The sequence below is a fragment of the Tiliqua scincoides genome, chromosome 2 (genome assembly GCF_035046505.1).
Source record: "Tiliqua scincoides isolate rTilSci1 chromosome 2, rTilSci1.hap2, whole genome shotgun sequence".
NCBI classification, from domain to species: domain Eukaryota; kingdom Metazoa; phylum Chordata; class Lepidosauria; order Squamata; family Scincidae; genus Tiliqua; species Tiliqua scincoides.
Genome location: NC_089822.1, coordinates 157,906,921 through 157,934,848, shown reverse-complemented (window position 1 = coordinate 157,934,848; position 27,928 = coordinate 157,906,921). Strand labels below are relative to the sequence as shown.

Below are 27,928 nucleotides of genomic sequence, written 5' to 3'. Positions count from 1 at the left end.
CTGTTCTTATGTTCTTATGTCCTTATGTCAAGGCAAATCATCAGTTTTTGGAACATTGACGAAAACCATCACTATGCTGTTGGTGGACGGCAAACATCCCCCAATAAACGACCCTCCCTCCCCCAAACTCCCATGGCACACCTGTAGACCATTTGCAGCACAGTGACTAGATTATGGCTGAAAGGATTTTAGATAACAAATTCTTTGCTGCTGTTGCTGCTGCTCCCAATCGAATCCAGACATCTTTGAAACCACACCTCAAGAAAACAATCTCAGAAGGCGAATTATCAAGAGGAAGCTTTTTTGAGGATGCTGTGCTGATGTGAACTCCTGAAACAAGAAGGAGCCTCTAGGGACTTATTCCCATCCCCATATGCAAAGATCACAGTTTGCAGCTTCAGCTCCTTTGAATAATTGGCTTCCTGTGAGCCAGCTGTGTGTGCCACATGCTGGCACTCCAGTAGATCCTTTCACTGCCCATTTTGCACTTGGGCCAGAACAAGTCGCTTTCAGACTACAAGCCCAATCCTATGTATGTCTACTCAGACGCCAGTCCCTTTATAATCAATGGGGCTTACTCCCAGGAAAGTGTGGATAGGGCTGCAGTCCCAGAGCCCAAGCCAAGGCACATCTCCTCAGAAGTCAGTCCCATGGATAGGCGCACTTTCCTGGGAGCAAGCCCCATTGAATATCATGGGACTTACTTTTGAGTAGACCCGCTTAGGATCCACTTCATGGATGCGCCAACTCCCACGCCACAGAGCAACCTCTTTGGTTTAGAACGTCTCGGGTTACATCTTCTCGGCCACGCCTATTGGTCGGTTCTTCTGTCAATCATCGCTTCCGCCCTCCCACAGGAGTCCCCTTCCCGCGACTGCGAGACCAGGCGCCGTCACGTGACACGGCCGGCATCTGGAGGAGGTCGTCGCTTCGATTGGTTATCGGGGGGGGCTCGGCGCTCCTTGCCACTCCTAAAATGGCGTCTGGGCGGCGCTGCGGGGGGCGGGGAAAGAGGCGGAAGTGAAGGTGGAGAGTGTTGACAGGAGCAGGAACGGAGGGGAGCCTGCCTCGTCTGCCTGGCGTCGGGATGATTCCCACGGAGGAAGCCTCTGCCCGGAGGAAGGAAATAGAAGAGAAGCTCAAGCAGGTGGGACTGGCTTGGAGGGAGGGGCTCCCCCCTCCCTCACCCCACACCGGGACTCAGGTGCTCCCCTGCCTGCCATCCTTGGAGTCCCCCCAGGCAGCCGTGGCCTCCCTTCCACTCTTGGTGCACTTCTGCAGCCACTGCACCCTGGGCATGGCCCTGGCCTGAATCTGCTCCACAGGCTCTCTTCCTCCCCAGTGGACTTCTCCCTTCTCAAGAGTTTAAGGCTACCATCCTGTCCACACTTACCTGGGAGTCAGCCCCATTGATTATAATGGGGCTTACTTCTGAGTAGACAATCATAGGATTGGTCTCTGGGGCTGCAGGCCTATCCACACTTACCTGGGAGTCAGCCCCATTGACTATAGTGGTGCTTACTTCTGAGTAAACATGCATAGGATTGGGCTCTGGGGCTGCAGGCCTATCTGCACTTACTTGGGAGTAAACCCCATTGGCTATAATGGGGCTTACTTTTGAGTAGGCATGCATAGGATTGGGCTCTAAGAGACCCCCATGAGATCTTGGATTTGGGAACTTCATTGTCTGAGATTGATGTTTTAAACCCACAGCACATCGGGATGTATCTCCATGTCCCTTTCTGAGATATATGTTGCCCCACCAACAGGGTGACCAGATGTCCTCTTTTTTCCAGGACATGCAATTGTCTACTTTTCTCTTGGATGTGCTACATTTTGGAGTGCCATGTCCTCTTTTGCAGTTATGGCATCTGGTCAGCCTGCGCCACCACCCTGCACCACCTACAGCCTAAGAACTTATATTGTCATTTCATTTGTCCCTGATATAAACACGGTATATGGTTTTATTAGGAGTGGGCACAAGTTCATTATAATTTTGCCTGTAATATTGGTTTTAAAGCAGGGGTGAGCAAACTTTCATCTTTAGGGTTCCTGGACCTTTGTGTTAAAATCTATCAGATGACAAGCTGCACCTGCTGAAAGTCCCCCCCCCCCCACAATTGTTAAAGGTCCAGGATCCCTAAAGTTGAAAGGTTGCCCACCCCTGTTTTAAAGGAATAGGTAAGCTACTGACTCTGGTGTCATACTTGTGCTGCTCTGCAGTTCTTAAAGAAAATGGCTAAATAAAAAACTCTAAAATGGTGTCCCCCCCCCCCCCCAATTCAGTACTGGGATCTTGCGTTAAAATGTATACATGCAACATTTAAAGTTAGGGGTTTTTTTTGTCTTGTAATAACAGGAAGAAGATACATTATCCTTCATTAGAGAGAATCTAGAAAAAAGTGACCAACTCACAAAAAATATGGTAAGTTAACATAATCCAATAATGCCTGCTTAAGGTGAAGTAAGTTGCACTGTGCTCAGTGTGACCAGAGGCTGGCCTTAAGGCAGTCTGGCCTATGTTGTGACATTGGGCCCCACTCTCTGGGGGCCTCATAGTGGGTGATGGGCAGATCTCCTATTGCTGTAGCCAGCATCTGGCAGTCTGGGAGGGCAGCATGGTGAGTGGAGTGTGGGCTTGCTTTCCCTCCCCTCCCTGAGACTGTTTGGCCTGAAATGGGCTTCCCAGAAGTAGCTGGTGGTGAAGTTATGTCACTGCCAACTATTTCTGGGTGCCATGCTTTGCACACAGCAACAAAAGTGTCTGGCTCACCATGGCTGCCTGGTGAGTGGGAGACGCCACACCAGCACCCTACCTTGGGCCCTGCCGGCCCTAGGTACAGTATACTCCCAGGTAAGTGCGTACAGGACTGCAGCCTGAGAGTTTTCTTTTGAAGTAGAATGCAGGTACTTCAGAGCCCAAATTATGAGTTTGGCCCTTTCTTTTTCCCCCTCCTTTTGACTAGCATGAGGTTGGGCAGTGAAATACTGTGAAATTGTGTGTGTGTGTGGTGGTGGGGGCTTTAGCTTTTAGCTCTACCACAGTTCCATCCCGAATCATACTCCCACCCTAGCCTGGTGTGCGATTTGGCTTTTCACTAATAGTGTGCATGGGACATGTGATCAGGGTTGGAACCCTGGTAGGCACTAAGAGCTAAAGTCTCCCTATCTCCTTCACACACCCCACTAAAAGAAATAATAAATAAAAGCAATGGCCACACTCATGCATTCCTTATAGTGTATAGTTGGCCCTTTGTTTGTAGTGCCCTAGTTCAAACCACAGTTCTGTGTTATGTTTGATCAAAAGATCTGCAATTTAACTATTGTTAGAACGAGCCAGGATATTGAATCACTGTTTTAATCTTGTTCTGATGTTGTGGCTCCTTCTAAGTTTGATAAGAAAGCAAGCTGCAGTTCTCTGTATTTTTATATAATGCGGAACTATGGCTTGTTAAAACTGAAGCAAATATTTCTGTCTACTCTCATGTGTGAAGTAAGAGGAGAAGGGAGCAGAAGTGTAGGAGACATCTCTTCTCATAGCAGGAAACCAGTTTCCCATTGTTTGTGAAACTGGCCATCTGATGCACTCTAAACCAGAAGAAGACAATGTAATGATCTACTGTATGTTGAAAGAAATGGTCCCCATGGTACAATAGACATTTCTGGTTTTGTTTAGGTTTCCATTCTGTCATCCTTTGAAAGCCGTTTGATGAAACTGGAGAACTCCATAATCCCTGTGCATAAGCAGACTGAGAATCTTCAGCGCCTGCAGGAAAATGTTGAGAAAACGCTTTCGTGTTTGGATCATGTTATAAGTTATTACCATGTAGCAAAGGACACAGAGAAGATAATAAGGGAAGGGTGAGTTGAATTCCAGGACAATCAAGGTCTTTGGTTAGTTCATTTTTCTTTCTCTTTGCCTCTCCCTCCCTGTTTTATCATCTTGAAAAATCTCAGTGAGAGTAGGCTTTCTCATGTTGTATATTGGTTTAAAAAACTGTTGTTTTTTTAATATTTGAAGAAAATGGTAATCAGCATCACAGTGGTTTCATGGTAGGTAATTGACTGGTCCTACAGCTTTGTTCTTGAATGAGCTGTACTTTTCATTGCAGCCCTACTGGGAGACTGGAGGAGTATTTGGGTTGCATGGCTAAAATTCAGAAGGCTGTAGAGTATTTCCAAGACAACAATCCTGACAGCCCAGAACTCAATAGAGTGGTATGTACTGTGCTTGAATATGGAACTGACTATTTGGGGGGGGGGGCCCTCTCTTTTTGTAGCTGTGGTTTGTACATAAGAACAGCCCCACTGGATCAGGCCATAGGCCTATCTAGTCCAGCTTCCTGTATCTCACAGCGGCCCACCAAATGCCCCAAGGAGCACACCAGATAACAAGAGACCTCATTCTGGTGCCTTCCCTTGCATCTGGCATTCTGACATAGCCCATTTCTAAAATCAGGAGGTTGCACATACACATCATGGCTTGTAACCCGTAATGGATTTTTCCTCCAGAAACTTGTCCAATCCCCTTTTAAAGGTGTCCAGGCCAGACGCCATCACCACATCCTGTGGCAAGGAGTTCCACAGACCAACCACACGCTGAGTAAAGAAATATTTTCTTTTGTCTGTTCTAACTCTCCCAACACTCAATTTCAGCGGTCGTCCCCTGGTTCTGGTGTTATGTGAGAGTATAAAGAGCATCTCTCTATCCACTCTGTCCATCCCCTGCATAATTTTGTATGTCTCAATCATGTCCCCCTTCAGGCATCTCTTTTCTAGGCTGAAGAGGCCCAAACGCCATAGCCTTTCCTCATAAGGAAGGTGTCCCAGCCCAGTAATCATCTTAGTCGCTCTCTTTTGCACCTTTTCCATTTCCACTATGTCTTTTTTGAGATTTGGCGACCAGAACTGGATAAAGTACTCCAGGTGTGGCCTTACCATCGATTTGTACAACGGCTTTATAATATTAGCCGTTTTGTTCTCAATACCTTTTCTAATGATCCCAAGCATAGAATTGGCCTTCTTCACTGCCGCCGCACATTGGGTCAAGACTTTCATCGACCTGTCCACCACCACCCCAAGATCTAACCCTCTAATTCCCTGACTGTGGAGTTTTTTTAGTAGCCTTTGGTGAGGGACTGTGTCGAACACCTTCTGAAAGTCCAGATATATAATGTCCATGGGTTCTCTCGCATCCACATGCCTGTTGACCTTTTCAAAGAATTCTATAAGGTTCGTGAGGCAAGACTTATCCTTAGCCATGCTGATTTTCCCTCAGCAAGGCTTGTTTGTCTATGTGTTTTGAGATTCTATCTTTGATGAGGCATTCCACCATCTTACCCGGTATAGATGTTAGGCTGACCGGCCTATAGTTTCCTGGGTCCCCCCTCTTTCGCTTTTTAAAGATAGGCATGGCATTCGTTATCCTCCAATCTTCTGGCACCGTGGCTGTTTTGAGGGACAAGTTGCATATTTTAGTCAAGATGTATTGACTTAAATATGTCAGTATATTGTAGCTCATATTGTAGCTCTGGTTTATTTGATTTACAGTAGGCTTCATTCCATTTGGAAGCCAATGTCAGTGCATCACGATGACTTTGAAGTTTACACTTTTATGCTGCTGACATTTTAGTCTGCTCTGTTATTGTTATCTTTCAAATTTTTCTTATGGTTTTTAGTTTAATATTTGATTTTAATGTTTTATCCTTGTGTGTGTGTGTACCCACTTTGGGTTTTTAGAAAAGTGATAAATAAATAAGGCTGCCTTCTAGAAGAGCTTGTATACACCTTCAAATTTTTGAGAGCTTCCCTTATATGAGGGGCTCCTGCCGATACAGACTGTACCAAATTACCTTTAAAATCCTGAGTTTAAAAACAATTTAGGGATGTGGCATGAGAGCTTTTAAAAAGGGGGATCATAATGCATGTGCTCTTGCAGTATTTTCTTCTGATTTCACCTTTAAGAAACTCTTATGCCAAAATTCACCAGAGGTGTTTTCAGCTCAGGATTTTAAAGAAGAAAAATACTAGGTGTGCACCAGTGCTCTTTACCATTTTAAAAAGGTAATGTCACACTTCTAAACTGTTTAAACTTGGGAGGTGAAAGCATTTTGGCTGTGCTGGAGTGCCTTCTGAGAATGAAACGAACACATTTGGATGCAAGTGCAGATGGGATTCAATCCGGAAAAGTGAGGGCTCCAACAGTGCAACTATGCTCTGGAATTCTGCCACCTTAGAAGCAATAGTGCACACAATTGATTGTTTTTCATGTGTGTAATTTCACCCAGAAACTGCTATTTGAGAAGGGGAAAGAGTCGTTGGAGTCGGAATTTCGTAGCCTTATGACCCGAAACTCCAAACCAGTGCCACCAATCCTCATCCTGGATCTCATCAGTTTGGATGATGAAATGGAAACCCAGGAAGATGTGACCTTGGAACACCTCCCCGAGGGTGTCTTGCAGGATGTAATTCGTATTTCTGGTTGGCTAGTGGAGTATGGAAGGAACCAAGGTAAATTACCAATTTGCTATTGCCCCTTACATTTGCACTGAAGCAAGATGGGTTACATGCAAATCTGTTAGATTCCTCGAGAACTCAGTGTTCATGCCATAGTGGCTAATAGAAACAAGTATGAGAACTGCAGGGACATATAGTGGTTGAGGGACAGAAAGCAAGTGTAAAGGAGTTGAGTGCTTTTTAAAAATGACTGTTAGTGGCGATGCAGGTGTTTGCCCTTTAGTTATAACATATGTAAAATGCAGTTACTGTAGAACTAGTATAACTTGTCCATCAACTGTTGTTGATGCATCAGCCGTGTTAATGAAATTCAAGTTACCGTCTTCTATAGTATTTGAATTAATTGTTGAGAATATTTATGCTTTTCCACCAAAAATACAGGTAGTTCCCAATATGGCTTACATAGTGAGGTAACTAAATGGTTCCCTGTCCCAAAAGGGTTCACAATCTAAGAAGTTGCAGAAGAAACTCCAGCAAACAGTCAATGGAGAAGATACTGTGTGGGGTGAAGAGGGACCATGGTCCTCTTACTTGCTGTTGGTTTGGCTCTGAAGGAATGTTATATGACAAAAAAGCAATTGTGTTTGTCGGAACAGGTACTTCTTAAAATTATTACTTGCGACTTCCAGATGTTTCAGGACAAACTAATGCAGACACGCTTAAACTAGGTTGTTGGTAAGCTAGTATGAGCCAAAGTTCTTATAATGATGGATAAAGACATGATCCAGAGGTGTGTACATGTTTGCAGTAATTGTGTTGAGATTTTCTTGTACTCAATTTCCATTCTACATTTTAAACTTATCTGGAAGGGAAATCACAGTTTGAGAGTTACAGAGTGGGGAAGCAGTTTCAAAGGAATCTTGCCAAATATCTCATCTAAATATTTTGGTGGTACCTATACTTGCCTCTGAATTGAGCTTGGGCCTGTAGCTTGACTTACAGCCTATAATTCATGAGTTATTTTGCTCATTCATTCTAGTCTTGTGCTTACACACAAAAAAGGACCGTCCCCTCCCATATTGTACTAACGATGTGATTAAAGGATCAAATGAGGTGGAGACCTCACTTGTATCAAGTGAACAAGCAATCTTATGTAAGATTAGAAATTTAGGCTGCAATCTTTTCCACCTTTTCCTGGGAGTAAGCCTCATTGAACACAATAGGACTTACTTCTGAGTAGAGGTGCATAGGATTATACCCTGAGAGCCCAATCCTATCCAACTTTACCACACTGGTGCAGCCGCAATGCAACCCTGAGGTAAGGGAACAAATGTTCCCATACCTTGAGGAGGCCTCTGTGACGTCCTCCCCAACACAGGAAGCAGTGCCTACGCTGTTGGCATAGCAGCACCGGCAGTGGAAAATTGGATAGGATTGGGCCCTTAGGCAGATATCTACAAGCCACTGAAGTCCAATGTAACTGCAGTTCAGCCACCTCATTCTTTTTGAAGTCTATGCAGCAAGCAAACTTTGTAAAGGTAAATATGCCTATATATGTGGTTTATGGCTTACACTGTTTCACATTAACCTTTAAAGCCTTAGTTTAAACCAGATAGAAATACTATACTATAGAAGTACTATACTATAGAAATTTGACAATCTTAATATTAGAATCAGTCACACAGTCGTTTTTACAGCAAAGCTACATTCTTTGTCCCTTTTTTCCTATATCAGACAAGCATACCCATATAGACAACTGAATTTTATTTCCTTGGTCACATCTGTTATTTTTGTTCTGCAGTTATAATTCTTATGTGTACACGGTTATATGCTAAGTATGACATAGGTTCATTGATTCTTTCACCTCCTTAGTCTGCAACCTTCAGACTTTGCTTCCTTCATAATCCTCGATTCCCTGGGTGTTCTTATCTCCCTTCTGAGTGATGGATGGTTATTTCTGTCATGACAGTGCTAGCTGCTGCAGGTAGATATGGAAAAGAAAATGATGGTGCATTCTTTGCCTGGCATGAAACTCCGGATGGAACATGTGTATATGTCAACTTTTAATAGTAGTACTTAACATTATATAGTACTTCTGAGTGTTCATTACAGCTCATGTAAATTACTTTGTTGAAATCCTTATAAAAACTAAAGGCGCAATCCTAACCCCTTATGTTAGTGATTTCCAGCACTGACATGAGGGCAATGCAGCTCTGAGGTAAAGGAACAAACATTTCCTTATTTTGAGGAGGCCTCTCTGAGTGACACCCAACTGCAAGATGCAGCACATGTCCCATTGGCACCGCTGTGCCAGTGCTGGAAAACACTGACATAAGGGGTTAGGATTGCGCCCTTAGTCAGTATTGGTATTATTACTCTTGTATTCCAAATGAGTAGTTTGAACCAGGTGGCTTGTTTTAAACCACCTAGCAAGTTCATGGCAGAAGTAAGATACAAACTGGAGACTTGCTCATCAATTGCTCCATCTTTTAAACTCCTTGCTGCAACCTACCCTTAGGATTGTAGTACTTGGGCGAATCTCAAGAACATAGTTTTAACCCTTGTCCTAAGATAAGACCCTCCGTGGATTTAATCAGATCCATATATTTATTCCCTCCTTACACATCAGCCCATATGGTTGTATTGTACCCAAGTAGATAGAACAAAAAGAGACCCCATGATCAAGATACTCCTTGACTTGGAAAATAGTTGAGTAAATAAAACTTTTTTCCTGTTTGTATGGCAATATGGTGGGGGTATGTTCTATAAGGCAGTGGTTCTCATACATTTAGCACTGGGACCCACCGGGACAGAATGAGAATCTGTTGGGACCCACCGGAAGAGATGTCATGACCAGAAGTTACATAATCGAGCAGGAAAATTTTTAACTATCCTAGGCTGCAAACCTACCCACACGTACCCAGGAGTAAGTTTCCTTTACTATCATTGTTAAAAGAACATACATAGTATTTTATTAAAAGTGCAGGTCTATAACATTTCCCCAAATGCAGTCACATATCATGGTAGCATCAAGTCTAATATATTAAAAATAAAATATTGAAATGAATGGGGACCCACCTGAAATTGTCTCGCGACACACCTAGTGGGTCCCGACCCACAGTTTGAGAAACAGTGCTATAAGGGAATTGTTTTCCTGTTCATTTTCCTGATAACTTTTCAGATATCATATATAGATTAAACCAGCGTTTCCCAAGCTGTGGGTCACAACTCACTGGTGGGTCATGACCTGATGCTTCACTGTTCATGCATAAAAACTTTCTGGGAGCTCATGGAGGGCACATCCAGGTCACACTGGGCCTGCGACCTACTTCATTGGTGTCTGCAGGTCCAGAACGCCTCCCAGAGTTGACCGGAAGTTATTTCCAGTTTGCATTTCTACTTCCATTGCTTTGCCATGGCAATAATTGGGCATCAGGTCATAACCCCCATGGAGGACAAGGTGGGTCACAGCACTCAAAAGATTGGGAACCCCTGGATTAAACTAAAAAATCAGCATGGTCCAGTGCCTTTAGTGTTCAGTTTTGGATAACAGGCATGGATTCCAATATGCTCGGATATGATTGGTTCAAAGAGTGGTCTGAAGGCACATGCTGGAATTATGCTGAATTTATGTATTGTTGGCATTGAGTTTTGTCTTGATAAGTGATGGCCTTGGATTTATGTATAAACTACTCTGTATGTGTATGTACCTTGGGGTAGTTACAAATTCTCAACTTCTGTTTTTCTTCTTCAAAACAGAAATATTAGTGACATGCCTGACTGGATTGTTCTGTGAATGAATGAGAAAATGTCTGTAAAGCTCTTCACTCTCCAAGGTGCTAACTTCATATTAAATGAAATGGGTAATGGAACCCCAATATTTGGTTAGGCAGAAAAGAAACTTCTGGATAGGTGAATAGTGCAGGAGAGGAGTTTCCTCATGCACTGTTGCTCTGCTCTCAGTTTCCCTCTTGGAGGGAAAAACATATACAGGCATGTAGTTTTACTTTTTATAATACAGTTCAACCTCAGTATTTGTGTGGGTTCCATTGCGGATCCCCCTTAGATTCCAAAATCTGCAAATTCTGGGGTTGCCATTTAAATGCCCTTAAAGGAAAAAAAAGCCCCAAAACCACACTTCTTTCTTTTGTGAGGTCAAGCTTGTAGTTTCCATCCTCTCTTGGCTAAAAATAGCACGAATGACCCACTTGTGGGTGACTCACTTCATGTGGATCCAATAATGTCCCACTTTGCAATGCATTCTGGGGTGACCCTGGGAGGAGCCAGGAACCTCCGCGTGACCCAGAAGTGGGTCATTAGTGCTATTTTTAGCCAAGTGAGGCTTGGAAACTGCAGTTTGACCGCACAAAAGTAAGAACTGTGGTTTTTGCTCTATTTTTTCTTTTTTAAGGGCATTTAAATGGCAACCCCAGTATCCTCTGGCATCCACAGTGTGCTAAATCCATGGATGCCAGATCCATGGATACCGAGGTTGCACCTGTAATTTAAAGGCAAGTGCATTTATTTTAAAACCAATCGATAGCTTGTGAAGACTTCTCCTTGACCTGAAATAATAGCAATATTTGTGAAGATTTGATTTCTTCTATAAAGATATTTTATGTCTCCAGAACTTGCTTAAATTCAGGTTATTTTACATGAACCTATGAAGGGCTGAAATGAATTCAGAACAAGTCTCAGGTTCTAGAAAAAAATCAGAATATAGGTGGGACCTTGGTATCCACTGATTTGGCATCTGCTGATTTGACTCACCACTGATACCGAGGTCCACCTTTAAATGCCTTGTAACAAGGGAAAAAAGCACCAAAATCCCATTTCCTACCTTTGCGCTGTTAAATATTTATAATTTCATTCCATTAGATTGCATTATTCACTCCATCTAGTGGCTGAATGCAGTATAGTGTCTATACCAATGCATTCAGAGACAACAATAGAGGAGCAAGAAACCTGGGCCTTTAAAGCTCTTTTTCCACTGATTTGATATCCACTGACTTTTTTTATCCACTAGGGGTTCCAGAACAGAATCCCAGTGGATAACAAGGCACAACTTATATCTTTCCTCTCATCCTGGAATAAATATGTAAGCAATGCATACTTAAAACTGACAGAGTCTTTTGGCTGATTCCAGATATCCCAATGTGTCTTGCATGCTTTTCTTAGCATCAGCTGTTTATCTTTCTTTGTCCCCAGCAGTTGAGCCACAAGAGCAGGAGCAACAGCTGCTGATGTCTTCAAGTCCAGCCTGGAGTGAGTAGGGGAGGGTGCAGCCAGGAAGGTTTTGAGGTTCCTGGTAACAATAAGGAGGAGAAACTGAGCTGGAAGAGGGTCCATATTTCTAGTTTGTAAGATGGGGAGGGGGGAGGACAGGGACAAGTGTTCAAATGTTGAGTGTGCTCTGCGCACCATGGGGGAAAAGGCAGCACAAAGTGATCAGGATGTTTCTAGGCTAAAGCAAATGATGACTTCTGTTTGTGAGTCCGCTGAATAGAAATGAAACAATTTTTTTGTTTCCCTTCAAATCACAGAGCAGGTATTCAGAGGGTAATTAATTCAGAGGTTTCTTCCTCCAGCATTTTGGGCTTATTCCACTCTGCCCATAAAGAGTAATTTCAGGCCCTAAAATGCATAGTAAGAATTCAGAGCAACCTAATGCATGAGAACTTCTCTCCTGCTGTGGGTTTCCCTTCTTGTGGGATGAAGATAACATTCCCTATAATAAGCCTTTTAATCCCCGATAGTTTATTAAACCCCATGATTGTAAGAAGATCATGGGACATAGTTCTTTCTTAGAAACCTTCTTTCTAGGAATGTCTCCTGTTGATGATCATACGGCTATCCTCCCTGACACATTGATGTAGTATGGGTATGTAATAACCATTTATATGTTATCTGGGCACATTTAAAAAAAAACAACAACACAACAACTTCATAGATGTGTGTGTGTGTGATAAAATGCAGTTATTTTAGAAGGGTTTTATCATTGAAAAAGAGTAGGGGATTTTTCTTCAAAATAGTTTAAAATGCAGTGCTGTTAGTAAAGGGTTCACTACAGTGAACCCTGTAAAAACTGTAGCTGCATCCTGCAGGGGTGGTGCTGGAGGTCTTCTCGGGATAAGGGGACATTTGTCTCTTTGCCCCAGGGTAAGCCCTAGCAGCTGGGTCAACTTGGATCTGCACCAGTTCTGTGGCTGGTGCAAATCCATATTAACCCAGGTTGGTGGATCAGGCTCGGAAAGTGGGATACAGTGTAGCACGCACAGCTAGCAGAGTACAATCCATCCATATTTATTGTAATGCAAGTCCCATTCCATTCCATTTCATTCCACATAACTCACAGCAGGAGAGAATATTGCATCCCTAACCCTACACAACAGAGAAAGACGGACTTGAGGGAAAAGAGTACCCATCAGCAAGAGGCTCATCCACTCTTCCCCCAACTCTTCTGTATCTCTGATGTTCCTCATGCCCACTGTGTGTGTGTGCGGCGTGTGTGTGTCTTAAGTGAGTGACTTGGAGAAGAAACCATTGAACACAATGAGGCTTACTTCCAAATAAAGGAGTGCTTGTTTTCAGCAATATTGGATCAGAGAAGCAAGTGACATTACATAAAGTGGTGATTTGCAAAGAGCATTGGTAAAAATATACCTGGGGTGTTATTAAACTACATTGGGGCATTCTGTCAGAGAGCTATGATTGGCTGTCCATCAATATACACAGAAATAATGGTAGTCTGACTGAGCAACACGGGTTTTAGGATAATTGAATGCTTCAAAAAACCTCCAGGACTCGAACGTTAAATGTGATATGTAGTTCAGCTATTAGAAAGTGCCTCAGCAGTTAAGTATTCCTGCTGCCACAAACAACACAGCGAGACTTCTGAAATTACTGCTCGGTAAATGTAATTGGTGCATAGGATTATCATAGTACTTCTTAAATGCCCCATTGGTGTGGCACTGCAGTTCCCAAACTCTGCTCTGCAGTGCCTTGGGTCGCCACAGCAATTTCACAAGGATGCAATGGGATATTTTAAATTTCTAAGGGAAACACAGTGATGTGATTGTAGCAGCTCTTTGAACAGAGAAAGTTTGGAAACCTTGGTGTTTGGTGTAGTGTATTAAGGTAGTTGTTTTTCCTGCATTTGATTGAAAAATGTCTGTTATTTCTTAAATGTCTTTGTGCCCTTAATTTTTCTTGGATCCTAACCTATGAGGCATCTTGTCTACAGTCTGAACTGAGCCTTACAAGCATCTAGCATGTGTGACATGGATTTATCTTGGTTTGTCTTGTGGTGCAGGTTTTAACTGTTTATGTGAGGAGAAACAGCAGCCTGCAGGAGCCCAGAAAGGAAGCCTAAAGAGAGAGCACAGAGTCAGTTCCTACACCAGCATAGCTTCTAGGGAGAGCTTTGTAGACCGATCTCTCAAAGAATTAGGACACAACTGTAGTAAGTGCAAGAGAAAGCAAATTTAGAAAGCACCAGGGAGTGATGTAGGTGAAAAATGTCTGTTATTTCTTAAATGTCTTTGTGCCCTTAATTTTTCTGTATACAAAACAGTAAAATATACAAAAAGTAGATAAAAGTGTGATAAAATCACTCTGTTTTGTCAGGAATTAAAATCTGTCATATTTAAATGATCCGAGAAAACATAATTTAAAAAGAAAAAAGTATTTGCCTGGTGCTAAAAATACATCAGAAAAGATTCCAGGCAAGCCTCCCTGGGTAGGGTACTCTACCGGCAGGAAACAACTGCCGAAAAGGTTCTCTCTTCCAGTACCACAAGCTGAACCTCCAATGGCAGAGGCACCTAAGGTGGGTTCTCCAGATATGATGCCTGTGTTCAGACAGGTTCATTTTGAAATATTCATTCCTTCAGGAGCCCTTGCCCTGGACACCAGCACTTTCAATAGTGTCCAGAAGCCAACTGGCAGCCAGTAAGGTTGTTTAACTGCAGGTGTGTCTTTATCACTTGGTCCCAGTTAGCAGCCTAATGACTATATTTTGAAATAACTTTGATTTCTGAGCAGGCTTCAAAGACAGCCCCACATACAGTATAAACTTTATAGTAGTCTAACCTGGAAGTTATTAGAGCGTGGGTAACAGACCAGACTGTCTTTGTCTAGAAGGTGTCACAGCTGATGCGTCAGTCTAAGCTGGTGAAAGACACTGACCTACAGGGTCCTCTTCACCTCCAAAGACAGAGCTGGATCCATTAAGGAGAATAAAACCCCATTCAGAACAGTTTGAATGCTACTGTCCCAGGCTGAGAGGTCACCTGCCCCCAGGACTGCTTTCTTATCTGACTTGAGCTTCAGTTTATTGGATATCCTGAAAACATTTGGTATGTTGCTCTGTAGTCGCCGTTAAACAATAATCTACTATAATATTAACTCTGCCAGTTTTTAGCCTCAAATGATTGTCAGTGATTACATTATTATATAATGTTTGCTTTACCCTTCTTTTATGAGCAGGAATTCTTTATCAAGTTCTGATCAAGCCTTATGCTTGCATGAACAAGGATGCTCCAGATTGCCTTTCAGCGTAACTACTACTGCAGTGTTTCTGTCATGTCATCTTTGTGTTGAAAACACTCTGGAACAAAAAGCAAATGTGAGGAATGCTACTTTGTGTGCCCTTCTTTTTTTCTTCCCTAGACTTCATGAATGTTTACTACCAGATCCGTTCCAGCCAGTTGGACCGCTCCATCAAGGGGCTAAAGGAGCACTTCCGGAAGAATAGTTCTTCTTCAGGGGTCCCATATTCCCCTGCTATTCAGAACAAGCGGAAAGACACGCCAACTAAAAAGCCCATCAAAAGACCAGGTTAGCCCAGAATTTTAGGCATCAGCCTTGTCCTTCTCTTTGTCCTGGCAGATTCGGGCCCTTTAGTTCCATCTGTTTTTAACTGGTCTATTGCTTTAGTAAAGAATTGTCCTTTGTCTTGTGTTAATTAGTCTTATGTTGGGTGTTTCTCAAAACTTCTGTTTTAATAGTAAGGAAATTTTCAGATAATTTATGAAGAGGCCCTTTGGTGAATCTTGACTACTGTGGTCAAGATTGGTGGTGCTGGTGGTTTTTTTAGATAAAGTTAAAAATGATGTTATAAAGAGGGTGATGGATGGAGCGATCATTCTCTGCTGCCCAAGATTCTGAGATGCTGAGCCTGTCTCATTACACTGGCCCCAGTGGCCACTCTTGCTGCATCTGTGTGCATCTGTGCTAGCTATAACCAGAGCCTCTCTGAGCGTGCTAGATCTTTGCTCTTTGACACTAGGCAGGAGGGATTTTTGTTTTGAACACCCTAAACCACCAGCTGGCAAGATTTCTGAACTCTGTCTGTGGGCAAGTAGGATCTATGCTTATCATAACATAGCACTTAATTATCATGGAAAAACTAAATCCATCCAGTAAGCTGCTACATTTTCTCTACTTTGTTGCTGGCAATGCTGGCTAAGGAAATGGTGGTTTGTTCAAATATAAACAAACACACATTCGCTCTGCTCTTTCTTTTCTCTGCGGAAGATAGGCATTCCTGATTTCATAAAGACTAAAGACTTTTCTTGTGGAACTTTACACTGCCACCTACTGGTGATGTGGAGAACCTTCCCCTTGTTGAGCTAAGCAGTCCTTGCAGTATTTGCTATGTGGAATAAAGGTTTAAACCTCCAGAAGCCACTGAGATTAAGCACTTTTTATAGCTTTTAAAAGATTCTCATACTCAGCTAATTCTTCTTGAACTCCCTCTTTTCTGTGTCATGATTACCTTGCCATTTAACTATTCCCAAACGGGGAGGGGGGGTGTTATATACTGTACAGTGAGTGCAGCTGCTTACTTGAACAAAAATGCAAAGTATTTGCCAGAGGGGGCCAAGATTAAAGCAACTATTCTGTACAAGCACTTTCTTGTGATTGGCAAGCATTGCAAGTAGACTACACTGTAACAGAGTGAACAGGAAAAAATGACAAAATGGAATGGAGAATTAAGCCATTTCTTCCCAATGTTGTATATAAGCAACAGGGATAAAATGTGTACACTTGTGGGCTGGGCAGAAATGGGTTAAGAAGACTCTTCTCATGTGTAAAAAGAAGTACCGTATTTTTCGCTCCATAAGACGCACCTGACCATAAGATGCACCTATTTTTTAGAGGAGGAAAACAGGAAAAAAATATTCTGAACCAAATAGTGTAATAAAATATTTAATAAACTATAACAGAATAACATTTGAACCATCCCCCCCTTCTTAGGGTGAATGGGATCATAAACTGGCATGAAGATCCCTCCCTTTATTAGGGTGAATGGGATCATAAACAGGCATGAGGATCCCTCCCTTTATTAGGGTGAATGGGATCATAAACTGGCATGAAGATCCCTCCCTTTATTAGGGTGAATGGGATCATAAACTGGCATGAAGATACCCCTATCATTAAGGTCCCCAACGTGCACTCTTTTTTTGCAGTATTCGCTCCATAAGACGCACACACTTCCCCCCCACCTTTTTGGGGGGGAAAAGTGCGTCTTATGGAGTGAAAAATACGGTAGGTATAGGAGCTGCAGAAGAGTTAGGAGGCATTACAATATCCTATTGCAATTGTCTTATGTTTTCTTTTGTGTTTTATTTTTTATTACCCTTATGTGAATGACAGTCCTCATTCCAGGTAAAGTCTGTGGTGTTCTGTGTCCCTTCTGTAGCTTGCAGAACTTGCTAAAACTCTGTGTGCGGCAATGCTGTTTCAGGCCTGTTGCTACTGCCAGCTAAGTGTGTGCTTGGCATATTCTGCCCATGGAGGCCTCCTATGCTAGGAAGATGTGTGCAGTGTGGTTTCTGTGGTCTAGAGTTTCTCCTGAAAGCTGACAGTGTAGAGGGAGAGAGAGAAGGAAAGAAGGATTTGGGGTGATATGTTAATTTAAACCAGGTCTACTACTCATGTGTCAGACTTTTGTGTCAGACACTACCTTGTGTCAGACACTACTCATGTGTCAGACAGTACCTTGGTTAGACTTTTGTCCTTTTTTCTCACTGAGGAAAGAATAAATCTTAATTTACTGAGGTAAAATTTTTCCTTTTCACCAATGACCTTGCTGCATTCCTCAGTCTGGAGCCCAAGGCATACCAATTTCTCTGGTTATGCAAGGGAGAAAATTTACTACCTGACTTCCTTTAGTGTTCCTTAGCTAGTAGATTATTACAGGTGTGTGAAGTGGAGGGAGGCAATGCAATGGACTAAATGAGAGCCTAGTTCACTTCTTTAAAGAATTTTATCTGATGCCCTAGTCGCCACAGCACCTGTGATGCTAAATGGAAAGAAAATGATTACTTCCCACATGCTGAATGTAATAAGGCAGCCAGCTTTCTAAATTGGTGTGTCAGGCAGAAGCGTGAAAGATTATCAATCTTAACTAACAGTATGTGTTTAAAGTAGGCCTGCAGTGAAGCAAGTCCGGCAAGATAATGGCAAATAACTGTGTTGTCTTAATTTTTTAGCACATAGGGAGTTTCTCAGTTTTATTCTTTGGGAAACTATTCATCTTTCAAGGGCAGCTCCTGAGGTGAAGTTCTAGTACAGTATCGCCATCAAAATTGTTGCTCTCAGTTTCTTTTGTTGGAATGTAATTATCCCTCATTTTATCTGTCTTGAATGATGGGCAGGAAATAAACGCTTCCCTTTTCTGTGGCACAGTCTGACATATTTGTTAACTCTCTCTCCTAGCCATTTTTAAACCTGTTTGTTATGTTTTCTGGTCTCTGGGGAGGATGTCTCAGCACCGCCCATTATGTTTCAGTTGCACTGATATGCTGTTAAACTTCCCAAGTCCCAGGGAATAAATTCCTGGAGGTGGGATGAAAAACATTTTTCTAATTTTTTTTATTAGCACTTTTCTGCTAATATATTCAGGAATTAAAATGATGGCTCCCCACTAAGACTAGACAAGTAAGAAGCAGAGCAGGGAAGCAGCAATGATCTTCTTATCAATTTGCTCTTGTAGTAGGAGAGTGATTGGGAACAGGTTCACAATTGCCATTGCCATCTCCTCCAGCTCCATTGTGCAATCCTTGGCAATGGTGCTATAGGAGAGATAAGTCGTTCCCCATCAGTCTTCCTCTTGCTCACTCTACAAGGAGAGTGAACAAGAAGAAAATAGAGTGGCGAGTGTGTGGTTTCTCCCTGCCAGTGTGTCACTCCCCCAGCCTGCCTCCTGAAGCATTTGCTCCACTTGGCCTCATTCATGGGCCAGCCCTGTACAATACAGGGTTCTCCTTTGCCATTTTATTATAACCCTAGGAGGCAAGTGGCTCTGTGAGACAGGAGCTAACCCAAGATCACCCTGCAAACTTCATGCCTGATCAGGGATTTGAACCTGGATCTGCCAAGTCTTTGTTCTTGCACTGTAACCACCACATTGTAACTCATTTTAAATGTTTTCCCTTATGGAGGTTTGAGGAAGGTGTTTGGTCTCTAAATAAAGGTATTTTGGATTCAGGAACAGTGTTTATTGATGTAAAACATACTTTGAAACATCAGCAAATGTTTGGATTTGTTCAACTTTTATGGGTTATTTTATCTATCTTTCCATTAATATAGTCACTATACACAATAACCCTGAATAAATTATAAAATATTCTGAAACTATTTCATTTAGAAACTTTTTTCTTCATAACATAGTTGAGGAGTATACCTTGAAATGAAATGGATTTTCTTGATGCTATATCAGAGCATGATATATAATTGATTAGAATAAGAACATAAGAACAGCCCCACAGGATCAGGCCATAGGCCCATCTAGTTCAACTTCCTGTATCTCACAGCGGCCCACCAAATGCCCCAGGGAGCACACCAGATAACAATAGACCTCATTCTGGTGCCTTCCCTTGCATCTGGCATTCTGACATAGCCCATTTCTAAAATCAGGAGGTTGCACATACACATCATGGCTTGTAACCCGTAATGGATTTTTCCTCCAGAAACTTGTCCAATCCCCTTTTAAAGGTGTCCAGGCCAGACGCCATCACCACATCCTGTGGCAAGGAGTTCCACAGACCAACCACATGCTGAATAAAGAAATATTTTCTTTTGTCTGTTCTAACTCTCCCAACACTCAATTTCAGCGGTCGTCCCCTGGTTCTGGTGTTATGTGAGAGTATAAAGAGCATCTCTCTATCCACTCTGTCCATCCCCTGCATAATTTTGTATGTCTCAATCCTGTCCCCCCTCAGGCGTCTCTTTTCTAGGCTGAAGAGGCCCAAACGCCTTAGCCTTTCCTCACAAGGAAGGTGCCCCAGCCCAGTAATCATCTTAGTCGCTTTGAGGGACTTAAATCTTAGTTCGAATCTTAGCATCTTAGTTCGAATGAGGACTTTAACACTCGCATTTTTAATAATATATAATGGATTTTCATTGTACAAGTGGTAACAGCCTTGCAATTTCCCTGGGTTTTTGAAATGTGTCTGTTCTTACCCTGCTCACCATGGAGACTCCTTGGTGAGCAAAATTTTGCAAAATTTTGCAAGATTAGGACAAACTGTATTGATTTTATAATTCCCCTGTTTGATCACTGCCTCTACCCTGAATGAGACACTTTGATTAGTAACTGCCATGCTGTTCCATTTGGTTCAAAAACATCTAATCTGGGAAAATAAATGTAGAACAAAGGCATTTGACTTCCAATAGAATCCATTAAGGCCTAATTAGGAGGCTAAATAATCTGCTCTTCAGTAGCACTAAATTAATACCTGACAGCATTTGGTGTGTCTGCAGGTAAATAATGGCTAATTGTTCTTATGTAAATTACTGAGACATGCAGGGTCCTTATCTATAGATAGCATGGAGGACTGACATCATATAGCACAAGGAATAGCTCATGCTGTTGCCTGCTGCATACATAGTAGCTAAACTTATATTGATGCTACCAATGAAAATAAGGTTGCACATTTCAATTTTGCTCTAGTTCTTTAGCATCTGGTGGCTTTCCTCATAACGTTGTTCAGGGCAGAGTGAAAGAAGGTATCATTGGTAACTTTGATTCAGGAAATTGGGAAGTATCAGTTAATTACACCAGTCAAAATGCTTGAAAATTGATTTGTTTTGCTAAAGGAAGATTAGTTGTAATTTAATTACCTGTACTGGCTGTCAATGTGGTGCATAGACAGAGGGTGCGTGCATGTGTGCATGTTAGTTAGGCTTAGTAACACTCCATTTTAATATTCATAAGTCGCACAAAATCTGAAGTAAAGGAAATATTAGTGTCCTGCAGCCACTGGGAAGAATACTAGGTTTGACTAAGGCTGCAGTCCTATACACCAGTGGTTCCCAAACTGTGAGCCATGGCTCCCAGGGGAGCCTTGAACCATCATGAAAAACCTTCTGCCCTATGCAATGGATAGGATTGTAGCCCTAATGGGAAGCCTCAGCCAATGGCCTAGTAGGTAAAGGGAGCTGCCAGTCAAAAAAACTTTGGAACCACTGCTGTGCACACTTACCTGGGAGTATCCCAGATGTATCCCTTTGACTTCAGTGAGCCTTACTTTTGAGTAGACTTGTCTAGAATTGGGCTGTTAATGTAGTTATTGGTTTCACAATTCTTTGTAAAATATCAGTTTTAATTAGAACTGACCCTTGTAAAGGGAATTGATTAAAGCATTATTGGCCCTAAGTAAATACAGGTCCAACCTTGTTATACTTGGATTTTTTATACTTGGATTTGACTCAACATGAATGGCTGCTGCAAATGAGAAGGAACGTGCGGATCCCTGGAGAAGGGAAAGAATGCTTCCCTTTAAAATCACAGTTTAAAAAAAAATGCTTTTCTTACTGTTGTAGAGAGACAGTTATAGGTATAACCTAATTATCCATGGATTTTTCTATCTCAACATGATGAGAAGGGCCCTTTCAATTAAAGGAAAAAGTTGTTTAATGCGAGAGAGGGCAGCTGGCTGACAATCCATCAGTCATTCTCTCTCCAGGCACTTAGAACAGCTTCACTCCTCACTCTGAGCCAGTGACCCCTCCCTTCCTCCTGAGAATATGGAAGAAGGATAATCACTGCATTCTTTCCCAGCTCTGGGTGAAGGGAGGGGTCCCTGGCTAGGAGTAAAGCATTTCTAAGCCTGGAGAGAGAATGATTGATGATTGTCTGCCTAATCACAAAGGCTGTTTTTAAATTACCTAGCATTGTTTTTTAAATGGATTTGCTTTAACGAGATTTTTGTCATCCACCTGAGTTCTAGGAACCGAACCCTCGCGAATAATGTGACTCAACCTGTATGTCCTTTGATTCTGACAATCTATTCATGTTTATTTTTCAAAAGACTATTTTAAAATGTATTAGTTACAGGTTTTGTATTGTAATGGTGTTAGTAGTCTTCAACATAGCATCTTAGAGTTGCTGGAGATTCCATTAATTTTCTTGCTATTAACACACAAACTAAAAATCCATAAGGTATCTTGCTCCAGTAGAAAGACTTTGCACTACTGCTGTTAATACCTGTCATCACGTACATAATCTGAAAGCATTCTTACCATTCTGACAAAGCCTGTTTGGGAAGGTTTTGTGTTGGAGCCCTGTCTCAGAATAACCATTCTACTGACTTACTACTTGTAGCACACAGTAGAAGTTACAGATGCTTTTTGTGGGCCATGTAGAACATGTTCACCCCATTGTGTACTCAAAATTTTTGGCAAACTCATCTGAGTCTTACACATGTCTACTCAGAAGTAAATTCCACAGAGTTTAGGTAAGTGTATAGGATTGCAGCTTTTAGGGCAAAATAAGCCTGGTTTTACTGCACTGCATTTCACTCTTATCAGTTATCTTACTGTTTGCAGTAAGTATAACCACAGGTGCAGTGCCATATGGCAATTTGTCCCACTTTTTTCTGGTTTAGCACATTGGGTACAATTGCATGGTTCTATCCCATCTAAATAGGGTGCACCATACTGTGAACTTCTTAATTAGCAATAACACAGGTATATATAAAGCAAAAGCACAGGGAGTTTCTCATGTTGTATTTTCGTTAGATTAATCCATCTGATTTTTCACTGGAAAGTTTATAGAATTCTTTATACTTTTTCTGTTCCTTGACTGTGTCCACAGAGGTTGTGTCTTTAATGTACTGTTAGGAGGAGTGTCTGTATGAGTGTGATCCTGATCCTATCATTTGGCTTTATTGTGTGTTCACTAATACTTTCTTATGGAAAAAGAAGATGTGTGGACCAATATTTTAATGCTTTCTCTCTTTTTGTGCTTTTTTCAGTGTTTCTTAGTTGCAGCATCCTGCTTCAGCTCCAGTCTAATGTTGTCTTTTAAATTTTTTTTTTTAATTTTAAAGTCTTTGTGGGAGTGTAATTGATTTGCATTTATTTAGAAGAACAGAATTCTTGGGTGGGAAATAGCTTGACTCTTGTCTTCCTTTAAATTTCTTGCTAAGAAAAGGGATGAATGCAGAGATGAGCTATGTAATTAGCTCCTGGCTTTTACTGTCTGTGGCTTTCATGGATGCTAACGCTGTGCTACAAAGAGATTTCTCTTACTTCTATCTTTTTGTTTGAATCCTGATCTATTCAAGGTGAGAATGCTCAGAAATAACACATTTTTTGTAGTTGTGTCTGTGGTCAGTAGTTCCCGGACACAAAGGCCACTTGTGTTGGCCGTTATGTGGCCATTTATGGTAGACCATTAATGCAAAATGTAGCTGTGAAATCATAAAAATCTCAGCTGTCATTTCAAGTCCTCCTGGCTGTGAAACTTGTGCAATTTCTGCTAAACTAACGGGATTTGGGCAAAGAGCAGTTCTAGTCTTCAGTATGTGATGTTACTTCATATATCCTGGAGTGCTGAACATGTTTCCAATGTCATTCTAAAAGTTCTTGCCTAATTTCATAACAATTGGAATAGAGACCACATAGGGAATGCTGGCTTCAGACTTTAGGAGTCTGGTGTGGTTGATGCCAGACTTCCTGCTATGTGACCCTTATCATTTGTAAGCAAAATCCAAGTTGAATGCAGAGATCACTCCATGTTTGTGTCCTGCAATCTCCTCCACCTCCCCCCCCCATCTCAGGGCAAGTGTAGTACCAGAATTAGAACTCGCTATGTAATCCACCAGCTGCAAGCCATTGCTGCTTACAAGCATTATGGCTTCAGAGCCTGCACCATGTGGAAGTGCATGTGTACTGCAGCTATAATGTCTGATGCTAGCCTTAATTCCAACAGCAGTATGTATAAAGTACATTCTGTACTTGCTTGTGTACAATAGAAGATAGAGTGTAGTTATTCCATGCCAAACCCTGATTTATAACAATACTGCAGGAATTATTTTTCTTTGTTATTTACTTACCTGGAAAATCTTAACCTTATAGTAGAAGTAAAGAATTTCAGTGGCTTTGGCAGCATTTGAAACCAAATGGCTGGGCCTTGGTTCATTCTTTCAAAGGGGACTGATGCCTGCATTAAAGGACACATGTTTGGGAGTTTCTGGATGTGTGGGTGTGTGTACTGAGCATTCTCACTGTTGGCTGGCACTATACTACAAGGTTTGGGTGGCAAGGCACTGGTGGAGGGTTGCTTTGTGTTTTGTTTCTCTCATTCATTTCCAAGGTCTCTTTGTCTCTCCTCTCTTGTGGCCCTGGTGACAGGCACGATCCGTAAAGCTCAGAACCTTCTGAAACAGTATTCTCAGCAATGTCTAGATGGGAAAAAGGGGGCCTCTAACCTCATTCCTTTGGAAGGTAATCACTTCTCTCTCACTCATTGGGGTCTTCATTGGGTATTGGTCTTTCTTCTGTGTTCAAAGCTTCTGTTAGTCTTTAGCTCCATTGCTGGTAGCTTGAGGGAACACTCAACCTGGCTCCTTTGGGACGCAAAACACAGTATGATGAACAAAGAGAGAGCTACAGAAGGTAGGATAGCAGATAACTCTTTACATAGACTTGAAGAGTTTGGGGCCACATAAATTTAGAGAAGTCCAATCTATAATACAGTTTGACTGGCTAACAGAAGTTCTGCTGTGTCTTGGTGACCTTTGCCTCCATACTGTATCCTTGTTCCCTTCATCTGGATGTTTTAAGAAATGTAGTAGCCTTTTCAACCTGGATCAAATCAGAATTATTCATCTAAGATACAATTTCTTGCTGTTTCTTGCTTCTCTGGGGGAGTACATACTGAAATAAGGGTGACGGTCTCAAAATTCTGGTTGCACTTGCACCTCTGGTTGCACATAATGATGCCATTATGTCATGTCCATATCCTGCTTGAAACTGCTACTCCTGCTGTGGTGTTCATAGAAAGGATAGTAGATTGAGTGCCAGGAAAACAGTTGCACATTTCTAATGGATTGATGAGCAAATAAAATCTGAAGTGACAAGCACCCGTGCTGTGATGGTCTCGGATAAACCACTCCTTCTGTTAATGCCCGCTGACATCTCGCTAGGTCATGAGCATGATTTACGAGTTAAACATCTTTGTGTCGATACCTTGGCTGACAAGCACGGGCCAGTTGCTGGTAAGTACCATGTTAAGACATAAGCTGGCAAACTTAACCTTCTTAAGTTTTGTTTCCTTGTGTTTCATGTGGCATTCTGTTAGACTACTTCCAGAGGGAGGCTTTTTTTCAGAACTGATGTGCCTGATTCAAGTCACAGATGGATTATGTTGAGCACTGCTGGTCTAAAAGGCAGACTGGGGACTAACAGGGTCAGCATGGGGCAGGACATTCCTATTATGGTTGAGATCTCTTGCTTTTGCTGTTCTTTCTCTCACCCTCCAATTTAATGTTGTAAACCACCCATTAGGGGTGCTATTGTCTAGACAACCCCTTAGCTAGCTCCTTTCCACTTGGCTATTCCCAGATCTTCGCTAATAATGCTATCCACTTTTTGCTTCAGTGGAACTTGTTTTAAGTATTCTTATGCACAGTTGTCTACAGTGTGCAAGTTCACCAAAAATCCACCTCAAGCGGGCATGTCATCTTAGTGAAATCTAAAATGAGCAGACTGTATGCTCCAACAGTGCCAGTGGGAAGACGCATCTCATCTCTGGGGCCACTGTGTTAGTGTTTGTGAGCATTTCTTTTTAAGTGTGACTTGTAACTTTTAACTCTCAAAATGGCAGAGTACTCCATCTGTGTGCTTTGTCAATTGGTATAATATCAAATTGGAAGTCTGTTCTTTCCCACACCGTAGTAGATGCCCCTAGATCATCAGACTGAATACTTGGTGTTAATATGGTGAAAATGTTAATACGAGGAAGCATTAACCAAGTCACATACATATCCTCCCTTTTGTGATTCTGCTCTTTGGGTGGCTCTTGGACCAGAAAGCCTATAGGTGTGACTTCAACAGGGAAAGGACAGCGATCACGTTGGGGTATTGTAGTAGACCGGGTATCTGGTCCATTATTAAGGGCAAAGGAATTAACTTTCAGGAGAGGATGCTATAGAAGTAATGGAAAATAAACCTGTTAGGAAGGAAAACTTCATTACCTTTTTGCTATCTTGGAAGCAAAGATTGTAGCACTTTTCCTAGCAGAAAGAGTGGGAATATGCTCCTAGAGTCTCAGTGACTTCCCAGTTCTGTGGCTTTTGAGATTCATGTATGAGAAACTATTCTCACAGCTTGGAGATATACTAGGTCTTTTGTCATATGAGGGTGTTTTAGGCCACATTCTATTTCCTCGGCTAAAATACATTTTCATGTTCTTCACTGAGCATCATAACATACTGAGATTTGGAGTCCACAGATAATGATATAATTTAAGTCTTTCTGTTTGTATTTCAACTTATTAAACAAATGTTGTTCTTTAGTGCTGTGGTACACCTTGATCAAAATGTAAATTCCCTACTCTTGTTGGCCCTCTGTGTATCAAAATTCTTTAGCAGGAAAACATTTGAGTTAGTTGCATGAACTTTCAGGCATGCTAATTGAAGAAAACTAGCCACAAGTACAGGAGGCCCCCATATCTGAGGACCCCGTATCTGCAGATTCAGACATCCACAGATCGGGTCCAGTCCCCCCAGTGCGCCCCCCCAACGCGCATGCCCTCTGGAGGCAAGGGGAGTTCCTCTTCCCTCGCCACTGAAGGGGCTTCTGATCCTGGCAAAGGACATCCACCCCCAACCTCTGCTGGGCTCAGACTGAGCTGTATAGCTCAAAACACATGAGTTTCCATTTTGTGGCGAAACTGGAAGTGACTTTTTAAAATGCCTTATTTTGGGGAGGCTCGATATTATTATTATTATTATTATTATTATTATTATTATTATTATTATATTGGGAGGCCCAATGCCTTATAAGGCTTTAAAAATATCAATTCCTGTTTTCCGTGAAACAAGAAACTGTGTGTTTCAAGCTATGCAGCTCAGTCTGAGTCCAGCAGAGGCGGGGGACGGATGACCTCAGCCTCTGCTGGACTCAGAAGCCCTTCTGGAGGTGAGGTGTTCACCCATATCCACAGTTTCAGGTATTCGCGGGGGGTTCCAGAATGAAACTCCTTCGTATAAGGGGGCACACCTGTATGTGTTCTTGCCTTTAGGTACTAAAGACTCTTTGGGCACAATCCTATGTATGTCTACTCAGAAGTAAGTCCTATTGTGTTCAGTAGGGCTTACTCTCAGGAAAGTGTGGATAGGATTGCAGCCTTAGTCACTCTTTATTTCTGTACCTGGCTTTGATCAAGTTGTAGCCTAAGGAAAGTATAAAGTTAGGTTTTTTTTCCCCTTAGGAGTACTCAACCTAGGTGTGTATTGGCAGGTGCATAGCTTAGATTTGGGATGAATGTATGCAAATTACTTTAAGTCATGTGTACAATCTGAAGTCAAATGCTGCATGAGCTGTTCTGCTTCAGATGATGCCCACAGATGTGTTGGTGTGCGGTGTAGCTACAGGAAACTGCTGCCTTTTTTACATGCCTGTGCAATCCCTATAGGGAGAGATGACATGTTGGACATGGAGATTGATGCATACATCCACTGCGTTAGCGCCTTCATCAAACTGGCCCAGAGCGAGTACCAGCTTCTGACAGTAGTCATCCCGGAGCATCACCAGAAGAAGACGTTTGACTCTCTCATTCAGGTCCCTTTCTAAAACTTAGCTTGGCTCCCCGCTTTCATTCTTATGCAAAACCTTGCTTCACTAGCTTACCCAAGGTTTGTTTTTTGCTGATAGGAGTCTTTGGACAACCTGATGATAGAAGGGGACAATATTGTCTCTGCAGCCCGGAAGGCCATTGGACGTCATGATTACTCAGCTGTACTGACTATCTTCCCAATCCTGAAGCACTTGAAGCTGACAAAGTCAGAATTTGATCAAGTTTTGCAGGTAATTGGTTATCTATGCAGCAAATTCTCTATTGCCAAACTAGGCTCTGCACTGCATTGCAGGAGCCATTTATTCATGGCAGGATTAGGGCCTTGGTCAGTTTTTAGCAGCAATTGGAATTTTAGCCAAGTAAAGGCCAGTTCATAGC

The 27,928-nt window shown here is 42.1% G+C and overlaps 1 protein-coding gene across 5 annotated transcripts in view; it reads left to right on the top strand.

The window, feature by feature from the left end:
- The first annotated feature begins 1,008 nt into the window (after positions 1 to 1,008).
- EXOC7 (exocyst complex component 7) overlaps positions 1,009 to 27,928 on the top strand; it is a 60,869-nt gene continuing 33,949 nt past the window's right edge. For 2 of the 5 annotated variants that reach the window (XM_066614206.1, XM_066614205.1), the window contains exons 1-9: positions 1,009 to 1,147; positions 2,360 to 2,425; positions 3,677 to 3,861; positions 4,113 to 4,218; positions 6,288 to 6,510; positions 15,127 to 15,294; positions 24,103 to 24,195; positions 27,389 to 27,534; positions 27,628 to 27,780. In XM_066614206.1, the coding sequence (XP_066470303.1) occupies positions 1,088 to 1,147; positions 2,360 to 2,425; positions 3,677 to 3,861; positions 4,113 to 4,218; positions 6,288 to 6,510; positions 15,127 to 15,294; positions 24,103 to 24,195; positions 27,389 to 27,534; positions 27,628 to 27,780 (1,200 nt within the window). In that variant the 5' untranslated portion in view covers positions 1,009 to 1,087. Of the gene's footprint in view, positions 1,148 to 2,359; positions 2,426 to 3,676; positions 3,862 to 4,112; positions 4,219 to 6,287; positions 6,511 to 15,126; positions 15,295 to 24,102; positions 24,256 to 24,878; positions 24,969 to 27,388; positions 27,535 to 27,627; positions 27,781 to 27,928 lie in introns of all 5 variants that reach the window. The other 3 variants (XM_066614210.1, XM_066614208.1, XM_066614209.1) reach the window with 3 other exon arrangements.